An 18,021-nucleotide genomic window follows, 5' to 3' on the forward strand; every position below is an offset into this window, starting at 1 on the left:
CATCATAAGATCCTTTCATGATGGCATAAGGAGCACTGTGCAATTTAACGGTGGCATGTCTGCTGAGTTCGGGGTGAGGAGTGGTGTCAAACAGGGTTGTGTTGGCCCCAACACTCTTCGGCATCTTCTTCTCCCTACTCCTGAAGCATGCTTTCAAGAACACAACGGATGGTATCTGCTTGCACTCCAGGTCAGATGGTGGTCTCTTCAACATCGCCAGACTCCGCTCCAGGACAAAGACCAGGACAGTTCGGATAAGAGACATGCTGTTTGCCGATGATGCAGCTATAGCATCGCACCAGGAAGATGGTCTTCAAAGACTGATGGACAGCTTTGCTAATGCTTGCAGCCTGTTCGGTCTCACCATCAGCCAGAAGAAAACCCAAGTCATGGGACAAGCAACCGCCTCTCCACCCAGCATCACAATCCAAGGCACACCACTAGAGGTCGTACGCCAGTTTCAATATCTAGGCTCCACTGCTTCAGACATCCTCTCATTGGACGTGGAGCTAAACAAAAGGATTGGAAAGGCATCCACAACCCTCTCTAAACTAACTAAAAGAGTCTGGGAAAACAGGCACCTTACCACCTCCACCAAGATGACCGTCTACAGAGCGTGCATTCTCAGTGTTCTACTGTATGGGAGTGAATCCTGGACTACATACTCAACACAAGAGAGGAAACTCCAGGTCTTCCATATGAGGTGTATACGTAGGATACTTGGTATCACATGGCAGGACAGAGCGAGTAATACATGTTCTGCAGAGAGCGGGCATCCCATCCATTTACTCCCTACTGCGTGAGCGACGTCTTCGCTGGCTGGGCCATGTGCGCAGGATGGATGATGGGCGCATCCCTAAAGACCTTCTCTATGGCGAGCTTGCCTCAGGCTCAAGAAAGAGGGGGCGACCCCATCTTCGCTACAGGGATGTCTGCAAGCGTGACATGAAGGCTCTCTCGGTGGACAGGAATACATGGGAAGCCTCTGCAGCTGACAGAACTGCCTGGAGGAAAATGATACGCCAGGGGATTATCATCAGCGAGAGGACCCTCCATGTTGAAAACGCTGCAAGGAGAGCTAGGAGAAGAGCGAGTGTACAGGTGGAACAGCCGGACGAAGCAGCAAATTACATAACAACCTTCGTATGTCAAGGCTGTGGCAGACTATGCAAATCAAGAATTAGTCTCTACAGTCACACAAAAGGATGCATACAGGCAACATCTTAATACGGCGCTGATCCATAGTCGTTTCGACTAACGGATGCCACACACATATATATATATATATATATACATACATAGATATATATGTAGAAATAGGTTTGTGTTTACTATAACTTTTTACGCAAGTATAAATCATGTAGAATATTTACATGAATAGTTAACTAAAGATTATCATCTATATATATAAAAGGCAATTGTTTTTTGTATGCCCGGCAAAGGCTTTTGGAGGGGGGAGCGCTCACTGTTTCTTAGAACTTTTTATATACTACATAGATTATAATATCTATGATTTACGAAAGGAGGTTGAGTGTATCTTTTATTTGAGTGACTTTTACATGCTATTTTCGCAATATTTTTTACTCTCTACATGTTTGGCTTTTCAGTATAAAAGCGAAACTGAATCTGTAGCAAAACAAGCTCGCTGGCACTCATACCAGGGACGTCCAAAAAAGCAATGAACTTTGATCAATGCGGGCAAAATATTCATTTAGACACTCCCCTTTTTATGGAGAGCTGGTTTTTCCCAACATCTTGTGGAAACAAACACAGCTTGCAGCCAAAGTTAAGTGCGGGATTTCATTACCCTATGGCGTGATGTTTAACCTCATAAAATTTATGCACCTGTCAGTTAACTTTTTAATAGTTTAATTTCAACCATTTTCAAATCTGCTGCCCTCATAGCGTTGAGATAAGTTATCAGGCTATTCGCCTCAAGGCTTTGGGTTCGAGCCTACCTACCTACCAAAAATCTTTTTCTTTTACACCTCCAAACACCCAGGCAACACATGGCAACCCCACTAGTCTTATAAGAAAACCGAAAAAACTAATAAGGAATTAATTAAAATGAACGCTTAAAAGAATATGCAAATTAGCTAGATCTTTTGCAGATGAATGCAATTCCATGACCTATAAATAACAAAGTTGTATTTTCTTTTTAAATAAATAGAAAAAAGGGGTTTTAATATAAATACACAAAAAAAAAAACAACAAATTTATAGGAATATAAATTTAATTTATTTATAATTTAATTAATTTTGAATTTAATTTATTTTTAATTAAATTCTATTCAATTCAGTTGCATCAATAGAAAGTACATAACAAAGAAAAATAAAAAAATAAAAAGGACTAAAAGATGGAGATGTAAATGATAAAGATGAAGATGTGTGTGTGTGTGTGTGTGTGTGTGTGTGTGTGTGTGTGCGTGCGTGCGTGCGTGCAGGGGGAGGGAGTATCTTGTTTCCTCACCTGGCACCTGTTTTGCCCAGCTGATAGTGACAACCAGTTCACGGTCTGCAAGGTCTGAAACAATGGACATAAATTTAACCTCATTTTCGGGAATTTCAGGATCAGGGGATGCATACAGTTTATCCAGTTGTGCCTCTATCGCAAGGAGAGACTCCATAATTTTACTGTCGGAACCTGCAAGAATTTAACAAATAAAAAATAGAAAAAATAAAAATTAATGTAAAAGTTGTTTGAAGGCTTGTCAATGCAGGAATTATCTAGTCATTATAAACAGATAAATAAATAAACTATGATAAATAATTCAATAGTTTTCAATAAATATTCATTTATTTATCTGACTGTAGATGGTAGGAAATTTATATCCATTCTTTACGCCACTGCTTTTGGATTCATTTAAATTGGCTGTTATGTTTTGATTTTGTTTTGAAATGCTATTTTTTAAAGTTTAAAAATACCTTTTTGGGAGGTAATTCGGTGCATGTCTATAAATGGTCCACTAGTAATCTTTTTTACTATAAAAATCTGAAAAAAATCTTTATAATGTACGTACTTGTCACTGCATGAAAATGTCATATTCCAAAAATCACGTAAATCGATCAAGTAGTTTTTTTTTATTATTTAAGAAAATCAAATATTATGAGACATTTTATCAAAGAAAAACTTCCCGCCATCTTGTTTTTGAATGATACACTGCTAGCGACACCTGTTGGCAATGTTGAGAATATAAGATCGGCAAGTGGGCAGACAATCGACTTTTCACACTATAGAAAAAAAAAACTTGGAAAATTAAGACATTTATAAGTTTTTGAGGATGTTAAAAACGAAAATCACGTTTAAAATTCCAGCAAACGAGTAGTTTCCATGACATGAAGAAATGTTAGTTTAAAGAAAGTGGGGTATCACTTTTGTATAATAATTTAACATATAATGATCACCCACTTTATGGCCACCACTAGTGTAAAACTTGAATTTACGCCGCTAAATACACATTTGCCGAATTTTTGTTGGAGAAGCATCAACGTGTGGGTGTTCAATTTACGTAAAATTCTTCATATCTTGGAAACTACTCGTTTGCTGGAATTTTAAACGTTATTTTCGTTTTCAACATCCTCAAAAACTTAGTAGTTTCCAAGATATGAAGAATTTTACGTAAATTGAACACCCACACGTTGATGCTTCTCCAACAAAAATTCGGCAAATGTGTATTTAGCGACGTAAATTCAAGTTTTACACTAGTGGTGGCCATAAAGTGGGTGATCATTATATGTTAAATTATTATACAAAAGTGATACCCCACTTTCTTTAAACTAACATTTCTTCATATCTTGGGAACTACTCGTTTGCTGGAATTTTAAACGTTATTTTCATTTTTAACATCTTCAAAAACTTATAAATGTCTTAATTTTCCAAGTTTTTTTTTTTCTATAGTGTGAAAAGTCGATTGTCTGCCCACTTGCCGATCTTATATTCCCAACATTGCCAACAGGTGTCGCTAGCAGTGTATCATTCAAAAACAAGATGCTGGAAAGTTTTTCTTTGATAAAATGTCTCATAATATTTGATTTTCTTAAATAAAAAAAAAAACTACTTGATCGATTTACGTGATTTTTGGAATATGACATTTTCATGCAGTGACAAGTACGTACATTATAAAGATTTTTTTCAGATTTTTATAGTAAAAAAGATTACTTGTGGACCATTTATAGACTTGCACCGGTAATTCTGTTTTTTTTTTTTGTTTTTTTTAATAATATTTTCTAATCTAAGGGAAGTAATTCTAAGTTTTCTTATCTAAGGCAAATAATTCTGCAACTCCGTCCAAGGAAAGTTATTAATCTGCTTGTGTCTTTATTAGGAAGATGTTGGATATTTCTGTTTTATTATTAACTTTTGGTTTTAATTTTTCTGTCAATATCGATTCTTTTAATCTGAGATTTCCTTGATTCCTTTCAGTTGCTAGTATTTTAACAATTTTATTTTTATTGGTTGTGTGTCTGTGGGATATGTATTGGTAAAAAGATAAGGTGGTAATGTGTTCTTTGATTCGAACATGCAACGGCCTAATTGCACTTCCAATGTACAACTCATTGCATATGGATTTGATACACTGAATATGTGCATTCGCATAATCCTGTGTTTTTATGGAGCAGATAATGAACATGGTTTGTTCATTGGTGTAGTTTTGGTTTTAGATAGGTGTTGTCTTAATGTTTGACCATTGTGTGTGAATTGTGTGTCTAAATGTTCTTTGCAAATGGCTGTTGTTATCCTATCATTAAAATGTGGTATTTTGAGAAAGCATATGTTAGATCATATATGCGGTTGTTTTCTGCTAGATGTTCTAATGTGCTGTAGAGTTTTTGTGGGGTATCCATTTTGCTTGTTGAAATTTTCTAATGGAGATGATCGTGTCCATTTTATTTGTACACATGCTATGAATGCAGTTTGTTTCATTTCTAGCATAGCCTATCTTTGCTTGGGTAGGGAGTGCTGACTTGTAGTTTATGAAAATGTCCTGGCAGACAGGTTTCCTAAAGAAATTGGTGTTTATTTGACCTGTTTCAGTGATGTAGAGTGTAAGATCAAGTAGTGATTTTTTTCAACAGTTAATTTATTTTTTTAATTGTTAATTTATATTTATACTGTTAATTTATTTTTTTAATTGTTAGTTTATATTTATACTGTTAATTTATTTTTTAATTGTTATTTTAATTTATATATAAGATCAATCATTCAAATATATAACATACTTATCACTTATATGATTATATCAGAGAGAAATATAAATAAAATAGTAGGTACACTAATTTTAGAATGAGATATTTATTGATTTAAAACAGCTGTCAGATGGTACAAAAGTGGCACCAAAATAGAACAAATGTGCAAAATATTTGCTAAATTTGATGAAAAAAAAAATGGTGGATTATTCCAGAAAGTATCTGATTCTTGATGCAATGTTCAACCTATAAGTCAGATATGTCCTAAAAGGGAGTACTGCTGCCATATTTGGGGAGGTTTTATTCAAGTCACTCTTTTTCACTTTATCAGTGATTTTCCTTTTTATGTGTGTCTGAGATCAAATAAAATTTATATGAATAAAAAAAAGGGCACATTTTTTTTTCCAAGAGCATCCTATTTTTTGAAAATGTATTACAGTGGGACTATCAACCCTCCCTATAAGTAAGCACACTTTGTTCATTCGATTAACTTTTAACTTGCTTATAATATTTTTTATCATTCACATGATAATTATTCATATCATTAACCCCTATCCTTGAGGGACTTTTGGACTTGATAGGCAATGATTCATTAAAGAAAAAAAAAATACAATCCCACCTATATTCACACATTCAACTTGAAATTGCAATGTTATAGAATAATATACACACCTTTTGGGTTATTTAACATTGAAAAACAATATTTTTTTATTGAAAACAATTCATAAACTAGTTTGTTTGTCTAGTTTATGGCATAAACCTTTTATTTGTGATTATTTAATACCAACATATAATATTTATTCGACATGATTAATTGGTTGGTCCAAGGGAATCTAAATATTCACACATATACAACAACAAATGTAGATCTATCCTCTTCTCTCCCTTCACCATGAATATTTGTAAAAACATAGATGGCTGGCACGCACGCACACGCACATCAGAGAAACTGAAAAAACATACACATATACATACAAATATATTTGCACAAGCATACACATATTTACAAAGATATTACTGCTTACTGACATGAACATTAAAAATACCTCATTTAACACAACTATATTGTTATAAGACAAAAATCATCTCTAAAAAGATAATTCAAAAGAGAAAATAATACAGCTAAAAATATACAAAATATATTGAGAGGTAAAAGCTGCTGAGGTTTGTCTTTTACATGACCTTGAAACATTCATTCCTTAAATGACTTCGCCATACAGATATGTTCATATGTGTGTGCATGTGTGTATCATGTCAACATAACTTTGATATTTATTTACTTGTTTACTTGAATATTTATTGAAATAAAAAAATATAATAGCATAAGACAAAATTAAATTTTAAAAACCTATTTAACTAATAAGTTAATTATGATGTTAAATCCAACACAATGCATTTTAGTTTCTTAAATGATCTCTTCTCTTTTACTTGCACACCATAAGTAGCCAGTTTCTAACTCCCTGCATTTATCATGTAAATCTTTACTAACTCTCTCTAGAAGCCTTTTTTTCAAAGTAGTAATAGTTTTAGAACTATTTTGTTCAATAATTTAATGACGAAACAACATCACAATAATTTGATTTTTAAGATTCAAATCGATTTAATTGAAAAACTTATTTTTTATGACAAATATTCTTTTATTGAAGTATTTTTTTACAAAAATGTAAATATATTGTTACAATCAAGTAAGAGAAAAGAAAAAGGAGGGATACAATCTGCTTATTATTACAAAAATTGGAGAAAAAAAATATCTGAGCCAAAAAAGAGTGCTTGGCCTGTTGAAAGCAGAATTTAATTGTTAGTTTTCAGAATTCAAAGCTGAATTATCTTCTTTGAACAGATCCAATAATCCAAATAAATCTTTTCCAATTTAGAAAAATTAATCTTTGCCAAAAATAGATAATGAAATAAAATGCATTTTTGACACATGAAAGAAATGAATAGCACTGGAATGATTTCATATTTGACACTGCAATCTCTTCTCAAACATTGAAACATTAATTTTATTTTAATCAATCGAGATTTCATCTTGACATATCCAAAAGTGACATTGAGGATATCTTTCACAGTTAGGTTCAAATCCAATCAAAATAAGGCATTCTCAAATTCATTAAATAAAAATCCAAAACATGCATTTAATCTGCAAATGATCATGGACTCCTGCACAGGATGGCACATAAGACAAAAAAGTTGCAAAAACTACAGAGAAATAAATGTGATTTTTATTTGGCACCACAGAAGAAAGAACAACTATGCATGTCTTCTGCTGCTGCTGATGATGATGGTGATGATGACATTTCATTTGTTGGTGTATCATCTAATGAAATCCAGACAATTTAATTTAACTAGCCAATGGTAAATATTAAATAGATAGATTCCAATCCCAAAACAGTAATTCTTTCCTACTTTTCAGAAAAATCGATCATGGAATTCAAGGACTAAAGGACAAAGTAAGGGAAGTGAGAGTTATGATGCTGCTGAAAGTAAACAAACTCCAGTTTCTATACTCCTTAATTATTAACATAAATGTTTATCTTGCCTTTTTATAAAGCTCCTTTACACTTTTTTATTTTCTTGTCATCTCTCATTCCATCATTATTAAAAAAGCATTGCTTTTTACACTTTTCTTGGCAATAGTATAGCAAAGAAAGTTATTTTAAATGACTTGTACATTATCTATACCCCCACCCTTCATCTTTCTTCACTACTTCAGTAGAGGCAGTGGCAACATGATGGTGTTAGAATTATCTAGCAAACAGGGTTCTTGTGAAATTCCAAGCATCAATATCAGAATTCATTGTCATTTAAAAAAATTTTTTTCATTTTTCTTCCTTTGAAGATTGTAATGCTGGGTATGGGGCAGCCAAACCAGCTGCCAACATTGCCCCGCTTTTTTATTGAAACCAACTGAGAGCTCTTTTTAGTATCCTCACTGTTCCCTTAAGTGCAATTGTCTGGATCTCTTTTGCACTTGGTTCACCAGGAATATTAGTTAGGTAGGACTTCAGGTTCTTCTTCATAAGCCCTGTAGCACCTATGATAACTGGTATGATCGATATCTCCTTAAGATTCCAGTTTCTTTTCATATCATACATGAGACCTTGGTATTTGGTCTGTTTCTCTCTTTCAGCTCTGTTCAGACCGCCATCATTAGGGACACTTACTTCAACCAAGGTTGCAACTCTCTCTGACTTATTCCATATAACTATGTCAGGTTTCTCAGCAGCATTTTCAAGGTAGGTGGCTGTAGGGATTACATAGTATGGTATATAAGTCATTTCCAACTGTTCTTTCAGGTTGATGTTCCCAGGACTTGCTGCTACACTGGATGTTTAATTTTTTACAGATGGTCCAGTGGAGGTACCTGCATACTCCATCATGTCTCGCAGTATAGTAGCCGTCCCCTAGAAGAACCTTGCAACTTGATATCAGATCACCAACACTTTCCAATTCTGTATGGCAGAATCTGCATTTATTGTCATTACTGATCCCTGCTATCTTCTTGAATGCATTGGTCACCAATCACTGGTCTTGAGCAGCCATTATGACCCTTTCCTGATCATGGTGGAGGGCTCCCCTTTTGAGCCAGTCCAAGGAACCTCCTTTATCTATGTATTCCTGAGAGCCCTCCCCCCCCAATACTTTGCACGCTAATGTTGGTCCCATTCTTTAAGGTTCATTTGTTGAAAGGTCTCGGTATATTTCTGCCGGCTCTTTCTTGCTATTTCTGTGGCACACTTGTTTGGTGTTTCGGCCTCATCTGAGACAGTCCTAACCAAAATGCTTGGCCAGCTGGGTGACTGATGTTGTTCTGCTGGCTCTTGTCATCTGATTGTGTCTGTGTATGATAAGCAAGATTATGAAAGGCATGAAACCACAATCTATGAAGTGAAAGTGGTGGCATTATTTCTATGTATGTGCAATCACCATTCCTTTGTATGTTTTAGGCCAAATCTTCACCGACTTTATACCTGCAATTGCTGGGCTTTGCTGCCTTGAGTGAAAAGCTGCAATATTTCAGGTCTAAAGAATATGTGGAGGACTTCATGTAATCCTAAAACATGATCTTAGTGGGCTCTCTGCAGAAGTCAAATTCACTCAATATAACAATAGTTGATACACACATGTAAAACAAAAATCACTGAAACTCAAACATTTGTTAATAGGCCTCTAGCCTTGCATTTTCAGCTACACCATGAAGTGGCCTATAGTATAGAATGCCATGCCTTTGAGCTATACCATCCCTGAGAAAGTGTGAAAAATTAAAGAAAAAAAAAGTGAACCGACCTATTTACAGTATACACAGAAGTTAACTAACAAGCAACCCTATAGTTGACGACGCACACGTTTTTGTTGCCTTCATTCAAAAGGTAAGTACTTTAGTACCATCCAAAGAGAATGCCTCTTAAGTGCTTAACTACTTCCCACTGCCATATTTCTTTTCTGTGATTGATCCATTGATCATCTGCCAAGTTATTTATGTTCTGATTGAGTCTGCTATGGTAAACGGGGGGGGGGGTAGTAGTAGTAGTAGTTGGGGTTGAAGTCATATCATTCTGATAATGAAATATGATACTTTTTGGCTGACCCCATTATTCTTTCAGTTGGGAAACTAATAACAAGATACCAAAAATGATGCAAATTCAGCTCTGCTAGCTTATTTTAAAATAAGATTTAGCACATATATGCTTTTAGATACATACTTACATGCATACACAATAAAATACATAATATGTATAATATTAAATTATATCACAGATATAATACGTGCTATATAATGCATATTATATGGTGTATCATATAATATGCATTATATAACGCAGATTATAGAAGATACATTATATAATGATGACTCATGTTCGAACATTGCAATTGTTCGACTACTAAGTCTTCAAAGCAATGCCAGCACATGAAGCTTTTTTAAGTGAAGAAAAGTTTTCCACAAAGCAACTTCCATCCTGATCCCTAAAAGTTTAAATCACTGGAAGCAATATTCACTGCAGTTGTTATAGCAAATTTTTACCTTTTCTAAATGCTTACACCGATGACAGCAAAAGGCAACATATTTTCTGATGATCTTACACACCTTTTGAGCATTTCTATCACCTGGCATACATTATATAATACACATTATTATATATACTTACTAACGTTATTTAATATATGTATAACTGTAAATATTTTATATTAGATTTTATCTTGATAATAAGATGCTCGATTTATAGAAAGAGCATTAACATACCACAAAAATTAATTGATGTAAATAAATGAAATTTACATTACAAAGAATGCAACAATTTCTTTTTATCCTTATTTCATGAAGATTAAAAAATTTAGGCTTTTTTCATCAGAGGAAATAACTAGCAAAATAGAAGTAAAGAATTAGTAGGTTGCATAAATTTTAAAAACTTTTAAAAAATCGTAAATAGAAGAAATGTTAGAAAATGTGAGTTAGAAAACAGTAGAGGAAAACAGAAAACATAAACCCAAGCATAGTTGAATGGCAGAATTTGAACAGCGAAATTGTTGATTAAATAAATCACAAGTCAAAAAATTATAAGTGTAGTGCGTAAAAAATGAAACAGTATTTAAAAATTGTAGTGCTTAATAATATTCCAAATATTTTTTTTTTAAATAAAAAAAATCAGTAAAATATTTTTTCAGATGGATGTGAGGGAAGAGGGGTCATGTGTCATACATGTCCATCTAAAAATTAAAAGTTATTTTATAGAAATTGTAAAAATTTCAGCTAAAATCAAATATATATTGATTGTAAAACTTTAGAAAACAAATAAAAATGAAAATAAAGGCAAAGAAAAGGAAGGAAAAATAGAAAAAGTGAGGAAATAAAACTACAAAAATAATAGACTGGTGGGAAAGGATGTAGAATATATGAAGAATTGAAAGAGAAGAAGAGGAAAAGGGAAGAAAAAGAAAGGGAAGTAAAAGAGAAAAGATGTAGGGAAAAATCAAAAATGTAAACAAGGCCAAAGTCAAAATAAATTTTAAAATAAGTCTTAAACTATAAATAAAAGGCGTTTATGAAATCTGTTTCAATTGTAATGTAATTTAAACGTATCAAGGGAATAAGAAAAATTAAAAGTTATAGTTCATATTTATGTTCTGATTGAGTAAACTTATTTTCAAAAGTACTCAATATAATTAAAAAACATATTTTATAAAGATTTACCAAATAAATAAGTTTGAATTTATTACCAAATAAATAAGTTTGAATTTTTCAATTAAAAATGCTTACAAAAATTTAAAGATACTTTCTAAAATTAAATATTTATAAATGCTCACAAGCGAAAAATTTAAATACGTCAACTCATAGATAAATAATTAAATATATTAAATTAAAAATGATCAATTATTTATTTTAAAAAATACAAGCTTATAAAGGCCAAAGGTCAGTCTATATCAAAGTCTAATATTCTAAGCCAGTGAGGGAAAATAAGAAAAACATAAAAGGAAGCGAAAAATGGAATCAGAAAAGAATCAAGATTAATTAAAAACAAATTAAATTTTTTGGAAGTTTTAAGCAGATAAAATTGAAGTAATTATTAATACATTTCTTAAATTTTAAATTTTATTTTATAGTTAGAATATTAAGCAGATATTAACTTAAAAACAAATAATTAGTAAATATAGTATGAATGAAGGATAAATGAGAATAAGAATTGATCATAGAGAGAAAATGTATATCCACAACCTATCTCTGTTCATTCCATCAATCCTGTGACACCCCAAGACATCCCATGTCGCTTAGTCCCTACTAACACGAGCATTACAATCACCAAGAATTATGAACTTTTCATTGTTAAGTACCGATGATGTTGCCTCACAGTGCTCTGTAGAAAGCCAGGATGACTTCTTCATTCCCTTGCATGGTCGGAGCATAGACAGAGAAAATCAAAATGAATCAACCGTATGAAAGTGGAAGTCTAAGTTTCATGATTCTATCAGTAACAGCAGAAGGTCTTTCGATCTTGTCCACAAAAGCTGATTTTATTGCAAAACCCACTCCACTTTCACACGCTTATCCTTTGGCTTTCAAACCTAGAACACATTGTATTCTAATCTGACCTCAATCAAATATTTTACTTCAGGGAGGCAAGTTTCTGATAGAACAAGCTATATCAATATTTAGTATCTTCAGTTCTCTAGTCACTAGAACTGTTCTTTGTTCTGGATGCCTTGACTTGTTAATATCTAAGAGAGTTCTGATATTCCAACAAGCAATGTTTAATTTGTAATGCATTTTAGCATACGTTTTGCTACTCTTTCCCATATTTTTGTTCCTGAACAGCCCTGAGTTGTAGGTGCTGACCAACTTGAGTTGACAGACAATGTAAACATTTTCTAGCGCTTTCCTACCAAAGATAGGTGAGCAGTGCTCTTCCTGAACAAGGTTGCTCAGCCATGGAGGTCTCCACCAAAATCTGTCCGCCAATGAAGACAAGATAGCGATGCTGCTCGCGTGTAAATTTGTGACTATGCATTTCCAACCTCTTAAGTCTACATATGTCACCACTCTTCCAATGCCATAGGACTCTAAATGACAGCTTCTACGGCTGCAGAGTTTAAGACATTTGTACATCATTGGATTTAAGTGATGTAAGCTTGTACCTCACTTACACCACTCTCGAGGTTTTAAAAACTATGATACAGTGACAAGCAGAAGCAAGATGACTGGCAGTTATTTCAGCTGCAGGTTTTATGTCAAAGTTTTCCTTCTCCTACATGGGTTGCCTTCACTACGGCGAAGGAACCCCATCTACCCCACTGAGAAAAGACTATCCCATACCAAATTCAAACCTAATAATTTTCCAGTGTCGCAGTAAATATACATATATACACACATACGCATATGCACGCACGCACAATTTCATCTCCAATTTTTTTCAATAGAAATCCCTCCAGACAGGCGTGGACCACTTAATGCAAGGGGCCAACAAGAACAAGAGATGAATTATTGCAAAGACAGAAGATGCTCATTAAACTTAGGTCTTGAAAAACCAAGGTTATAAGTAGAGGAAAACAGTCATCAAGTAGGAAGTTCCACATCTATGATTCTCGGAAAGAAGCTACTGATAGGAAGCTGTATTATAATGAGGTATCAACAGCAAATTGATAGAGACTACCACACCAAACGAATCAGAACCAAAGAGTCAAAAAATAAGCTAGCCAGAACACATGCCATAATAGTATTTATAGAAAAGACTGAGACTAGCGACACCACATCTGTGAGAGAGAGATTGCAGAGAAAAAGATAAAAAGTGTGATGGCTAATCAAATTACAGATACGTTGCTGCACTTTATCAAGAACCTTAAAATGTAACAGAAATTCACCAGCCCAAATATGACAACAATATTCCATACATGGCCTGATTTGTAGAGATAAAAAATAGCCTTAAGTATGAGAAAGTATTTAAAGTGATAAAGGGAACCTATTTTATGAGAAACAGAAAGAGCAATGGATCTAATATATGTACTTCAAGAAGGATTTGATGAAAAAGAAAAGCCAAGAAATTTCAGAGTCAATTTTTTCCTAAAGAGCAATCAATGAGAATCTCAGGAAGAAAAAGGGCATGATTGTAAGACACAATAACAGGATTAAACAAAATAAGCCATTTCGTATGCCAGTCTACAACTAAGCCCAAGTCAAGTTCTAGATTAGCTGTATATTTCAACTGATCTGAGGGAGATGGGCAAAAAAACAATACCAGGATAGAGAGTGGTATCATTAGCATAAATGTTAATTTTCTGAATATTCTCAGGAAGATTATAGGTAGAAACAAAAAACTGAATTTTCATAGGAAAAAAAGGATGAAGAGATACCATCCAGAGTTACTCACATGCTTCAATTAGAAATAAAAGACCTAATAATGTCGACTATTGGTTTATTACAAATCCAAGTAACTTTCTCATGACATAGCAGAGACTGAATGGTCTGTACTGGGATGCTGAAGGTAGATTTCTTGTATTTTTGAATATCAGGCAGACCAAATAATGCGCACATTAGGTTTTATAATCTTGCATATTAACTTTGGTTTCAGCTTTCTAAAAAGCAGTTATTTTTATTATTCATTTATTTACGTTGTATCCTCTACTTTTTTTCATTTTTTCTTCTGCTTCTCTGGGAATATGCTTATAGAAGCATTTAGTATTGTTCTATTAGACACATTTACATGAAACATTGACTACCATTAGCTATAATTATTTGCAGCTGGTCATGCAATAATTAAAAAAATTGTACTGATTAATAGACTTTCATCTGGTTTCTTTACATATTTTACAAATATTACATTTCTTTACATATAATAAATGTAATACAAATAATGTAATAAAAATATTACATTTCTTTTCAGCCTTCATTTATTTACTTAAAATACTCTTTTTCACTCTAATTATTTTGTATTTAATTATGATTCTACGACACTGCAACGAGGAAAGCATTTCATGTTATGTTGATGAACATTTCAAAAAATAGTTTCACATTAGAAAAAATCGTTCACTGCTGATCATGCAGACCAAAACTTACTTTAACAGAACAACAAAATTTATAAGATATTCATTTGTTAAATTCAGTGTATTTTTTCAAAATAATAATTGTTTTCATCAAATATAAAAAACAAAATAACAAAAAGATTTTTTCTTTGTACATTTCACATAAGTACTTTTAAATATATCAAATGATATTTTTTCACATTTTTGATTCATAAAAATAAATATGTTTTGTAATTTTCCTCACATAAATTATTTTGAGTTCAATGGGTTTTTGCATCTCTTACATAACCTTTTTTTCTCCTTTTAAATGTAATCCTCAATAATTACACTCCTGGGCAACACCATCCAGTTATATAAGTTATATCAACAGAATATCTATCCTAGGATGGTTATTGCAATAGTTAATAATAAAACTAAATAACAGAAACACCACTTTTATGCCCCATAATTGAAAACTAACATATAATGCTACTAAACAATATGTGATGAATTCTTTATTCAAATTTTGATCAAAATTCATTACATCACTTTGATTCTAGAAAATGTCTAAAATTTAAGGCTTACATGATCTTAAGAATAAATTTAAATTCAGGGAATCTTATTTAATATGGAGCAAATATAATGCAAATTTGATATATTTGAATTTTCAAATGAAGTTTATCCTATTATATGTCCCTTTAAAATCCTTAAAATACTCTAAAAAAAAAAATTAAAAAAAAAAAAAAAACCCTGAAATTTGGGAAATATTTATTAATTGATATTTAACACCAAAGTAACCTTGAACCCAGTCAGTACTAAAATGGACGACCATTTGGGAATTCCAAATGCTCTATGTGCTCTCTGCTTATCTGTTTCTAGTGGTTCTGGACTTCTCCTCGCCACTGGACTCAAGCAGTGCCAATTTAGAAGTGTGGTCGAGATTATGCAACCCTTGCCTTATAATTACATGCGCAGTTACTCTTACAGGACGTATCCATTGTCTCTTGAGACTGAACGGACGAGGAGGTGATGATGATGGACCTAAGGTTAAAATTTCATAAGAATTGGACTATTTGAATTATCGGCTGCATTCCAAAGTTCATAATGATTAGTTTATTAGCTTTGCAGTTTACCCCACGCAAAGATAAATGTATCTAACTTTGTTCATGCTCATTACATGTGTGTGTGTAGAGAGAGAGAGAGAGAGAGAGAGAGAGAGAGAGAGAGAGAGAGAGAGAGAGAGAGAGAGAGAGAGAAATAGAAAATACAACCACATTTGTGAGATTTTGTTATTATTTCTTTATTATGATATGATAATTATCATCAAAAGACTTCCTTCAATAAAAATAAAAAAAAGAAATATTTAAATCTCATCATTAAATTGTAAATGTAATTGCATTGTTTGGGTCTATCCACTTTTTTCAATTTGATCTTCTATATTTTGCCGGATTTTATCCAAACAGGTTTTCTCTTTCACAAAAAAAAAAAAACATAAAAAAAAACAAGTTTAATTTTGGACATTTTGCTCTTGTTGAGACACACATTGTTCTTTTTCTGTTAAAATATTTTAAATTATTCCAAACAACTTAAACAAATGGAATAACAACTGAGAAAAAAAAAAAATGTTATACAAAAAAGTGTTTAAAAAAAGGCAACAAAAAGAAAGAAAACAATTTTTTCTTTGTGCATAGTATTCAGATTTTATAAAACATTCAAATTCATAATATATATATATATATATATATATATATATATATACACACACACACACACAAGCACATACACACACGATACATACTAACACAAAAGCATGCATATATATACATATATTAAAGGAAAAAAATAGACACATACATATACAAATACACACAGATATGGGGGTATACAGATTGTCTGCTTACCAGGGGGCAACACATTCTTTTCTGTTCGTGGTTTCCCTGGAAAGGAACATAAAACATATATATTTAGTGTGTGTGTGTGTGTGTGTGTGTGCGCGCGTTTATATCATATATATATATATATATATATATATATATATATATATATATATATATATATACATATATATCACACATACACAGTGGTGAACTCGCCAGATTGTCAACTTGCCCAATGGCAATTAAGCCTCCTACATCAAATACAAATTACAGCAAAGAAACAGACAACTGTATGAATAATAGTAAGGGATAATGAGAAAAGTAAGCATGACACATATATGCAATTCATAAAAATAATAAGCGGTTGGATTTTATTTATTATACAAATTAAATCATGGTATTAGAATTGTAGGTGGATAACGATTATCTGCTGGCAACCAATATGTTTAAACACAGTCCACCACTGCATAAACACACACACGCGCGCGCGCGCGCACACACACACACACACTAACTGTTCCTATCGGTCAGTGCCCGGTACTGTATTTACTTACAAGTTGTTTTACTTTTCTTTTTTAAAGTATGCTTTCTTTCTTTCTCCAAAATATTATTTTTGTGTGTCATTAAAGAGAAATAACCTTATAGAGACAAATACAGAGTTATGTCCTTTATTTTCCTTCTTTTTGTAAATAGCAGCTACTTGAAGATGATTTATAGATTTTTAAATCTTTAGTTTTAATTTACTAACAAATTATCTCAATCAAGTAATGACAAAACAGAATTATTTTCCAAATGTTGAAATCTTTTGCGAAAAAGTTTCATCCATTTTATGTATAACATTGGCTGCTGAAAAAGAATGAATGTATTTATCGCCCTTATCGTCTCTAGTAAGATTGCCTTTGTCATGACTTGCTTAACATGGTCACTATGGCAACGAACAGGGATACCATAGCATTTTGTCTTTTGTCATTTAAATCCATAATCCATGCAAGCATGTAAAACAGACATTAAACCGAATATGCGTGCGTATGTATTTCTTATGTTGATCTTTTAAAATATTTTTTCTGGAATATTTTCCTTGTAATTGATTGAAAATTGTGGGATGGCTTAAGATTTATTTATTTCTTAAAACGAAGTCAATTTCCATTAGTTTGTCATTAGTTAAGAAAATGCTATTTGAATATTTTGAAAATAGTTGATGATTGGGATGCAAAATAAGAAGAGGATGTAAAAAAAGAATAGTTAATGAAGCCCACATGTCCATGTTAGGAATGAGTTTCTAAATAATAATGTTACTATTTAGAAAAACATTCTTCATATGAGAAGAGTGGGAAAAAGCTTTATTAACTATACTGTGTTCTCCCTCTATCTAAGAATGTTCATATTTTTATCCTAGTTATAAAGTTTTGGTCGGTTATTGATACTGTCAATATAAGGATATGTAGTAATAAGTTTGGCTGTAAAAAGAA

At 32.5% G+C, this 18,021-nt stretch overlaps 1 protein-coding gene across 4 annotated transcripts in view; it reads right to left on the bottom strand.

Moving 5' to 3' along the window:
- LOC145268215 (steroid hormone receptor ERR2-like) overlaps positions 1 to 18,021 on the bottom strand; it is a 274,707-nt gene that overhangs the window by 68,789 nt on the left and 187,897 nt on the right. For 2 of the 4 annotated variants that reach the window (XM_080123514.1, XM_080123513.1), the window contains 2 exons: positions 16,577 to 16,612; positions 2,470 to 2,643 (listed from right to left, as the gene is read on the bottom strand). In XM_080123514.1, the coding sequence (XP_079979640.1) occupies positions 2,470 to 2,643; positions 16,577 to 16,612 (210 nt within the window). The remainder of the gene's footprint in view (positions 1 to 2,469; positions 2,644 to 16,576; positions 16,613 to 18,021) is intronic. The other 2 variants (XM_080123515.1, XM_080123516.1) reach the window with 1 other exon arrangement.

Source organism: Euprymna scolopes, chromosome 43, assembly GCF_053919585.1.
Source record: "Euprymna scolopes isolate OS-2025 chromosome 43, ASM5391958v1, whole genome shotgun sequence".
Classification (NCBI taxonomy): domain Eukaryota; kingdom Metazoa; phylum Mollusca; class Cephalopoda; order Sepiida; family Sepiolidae; genus Euprymna; species Euprymna scolopes.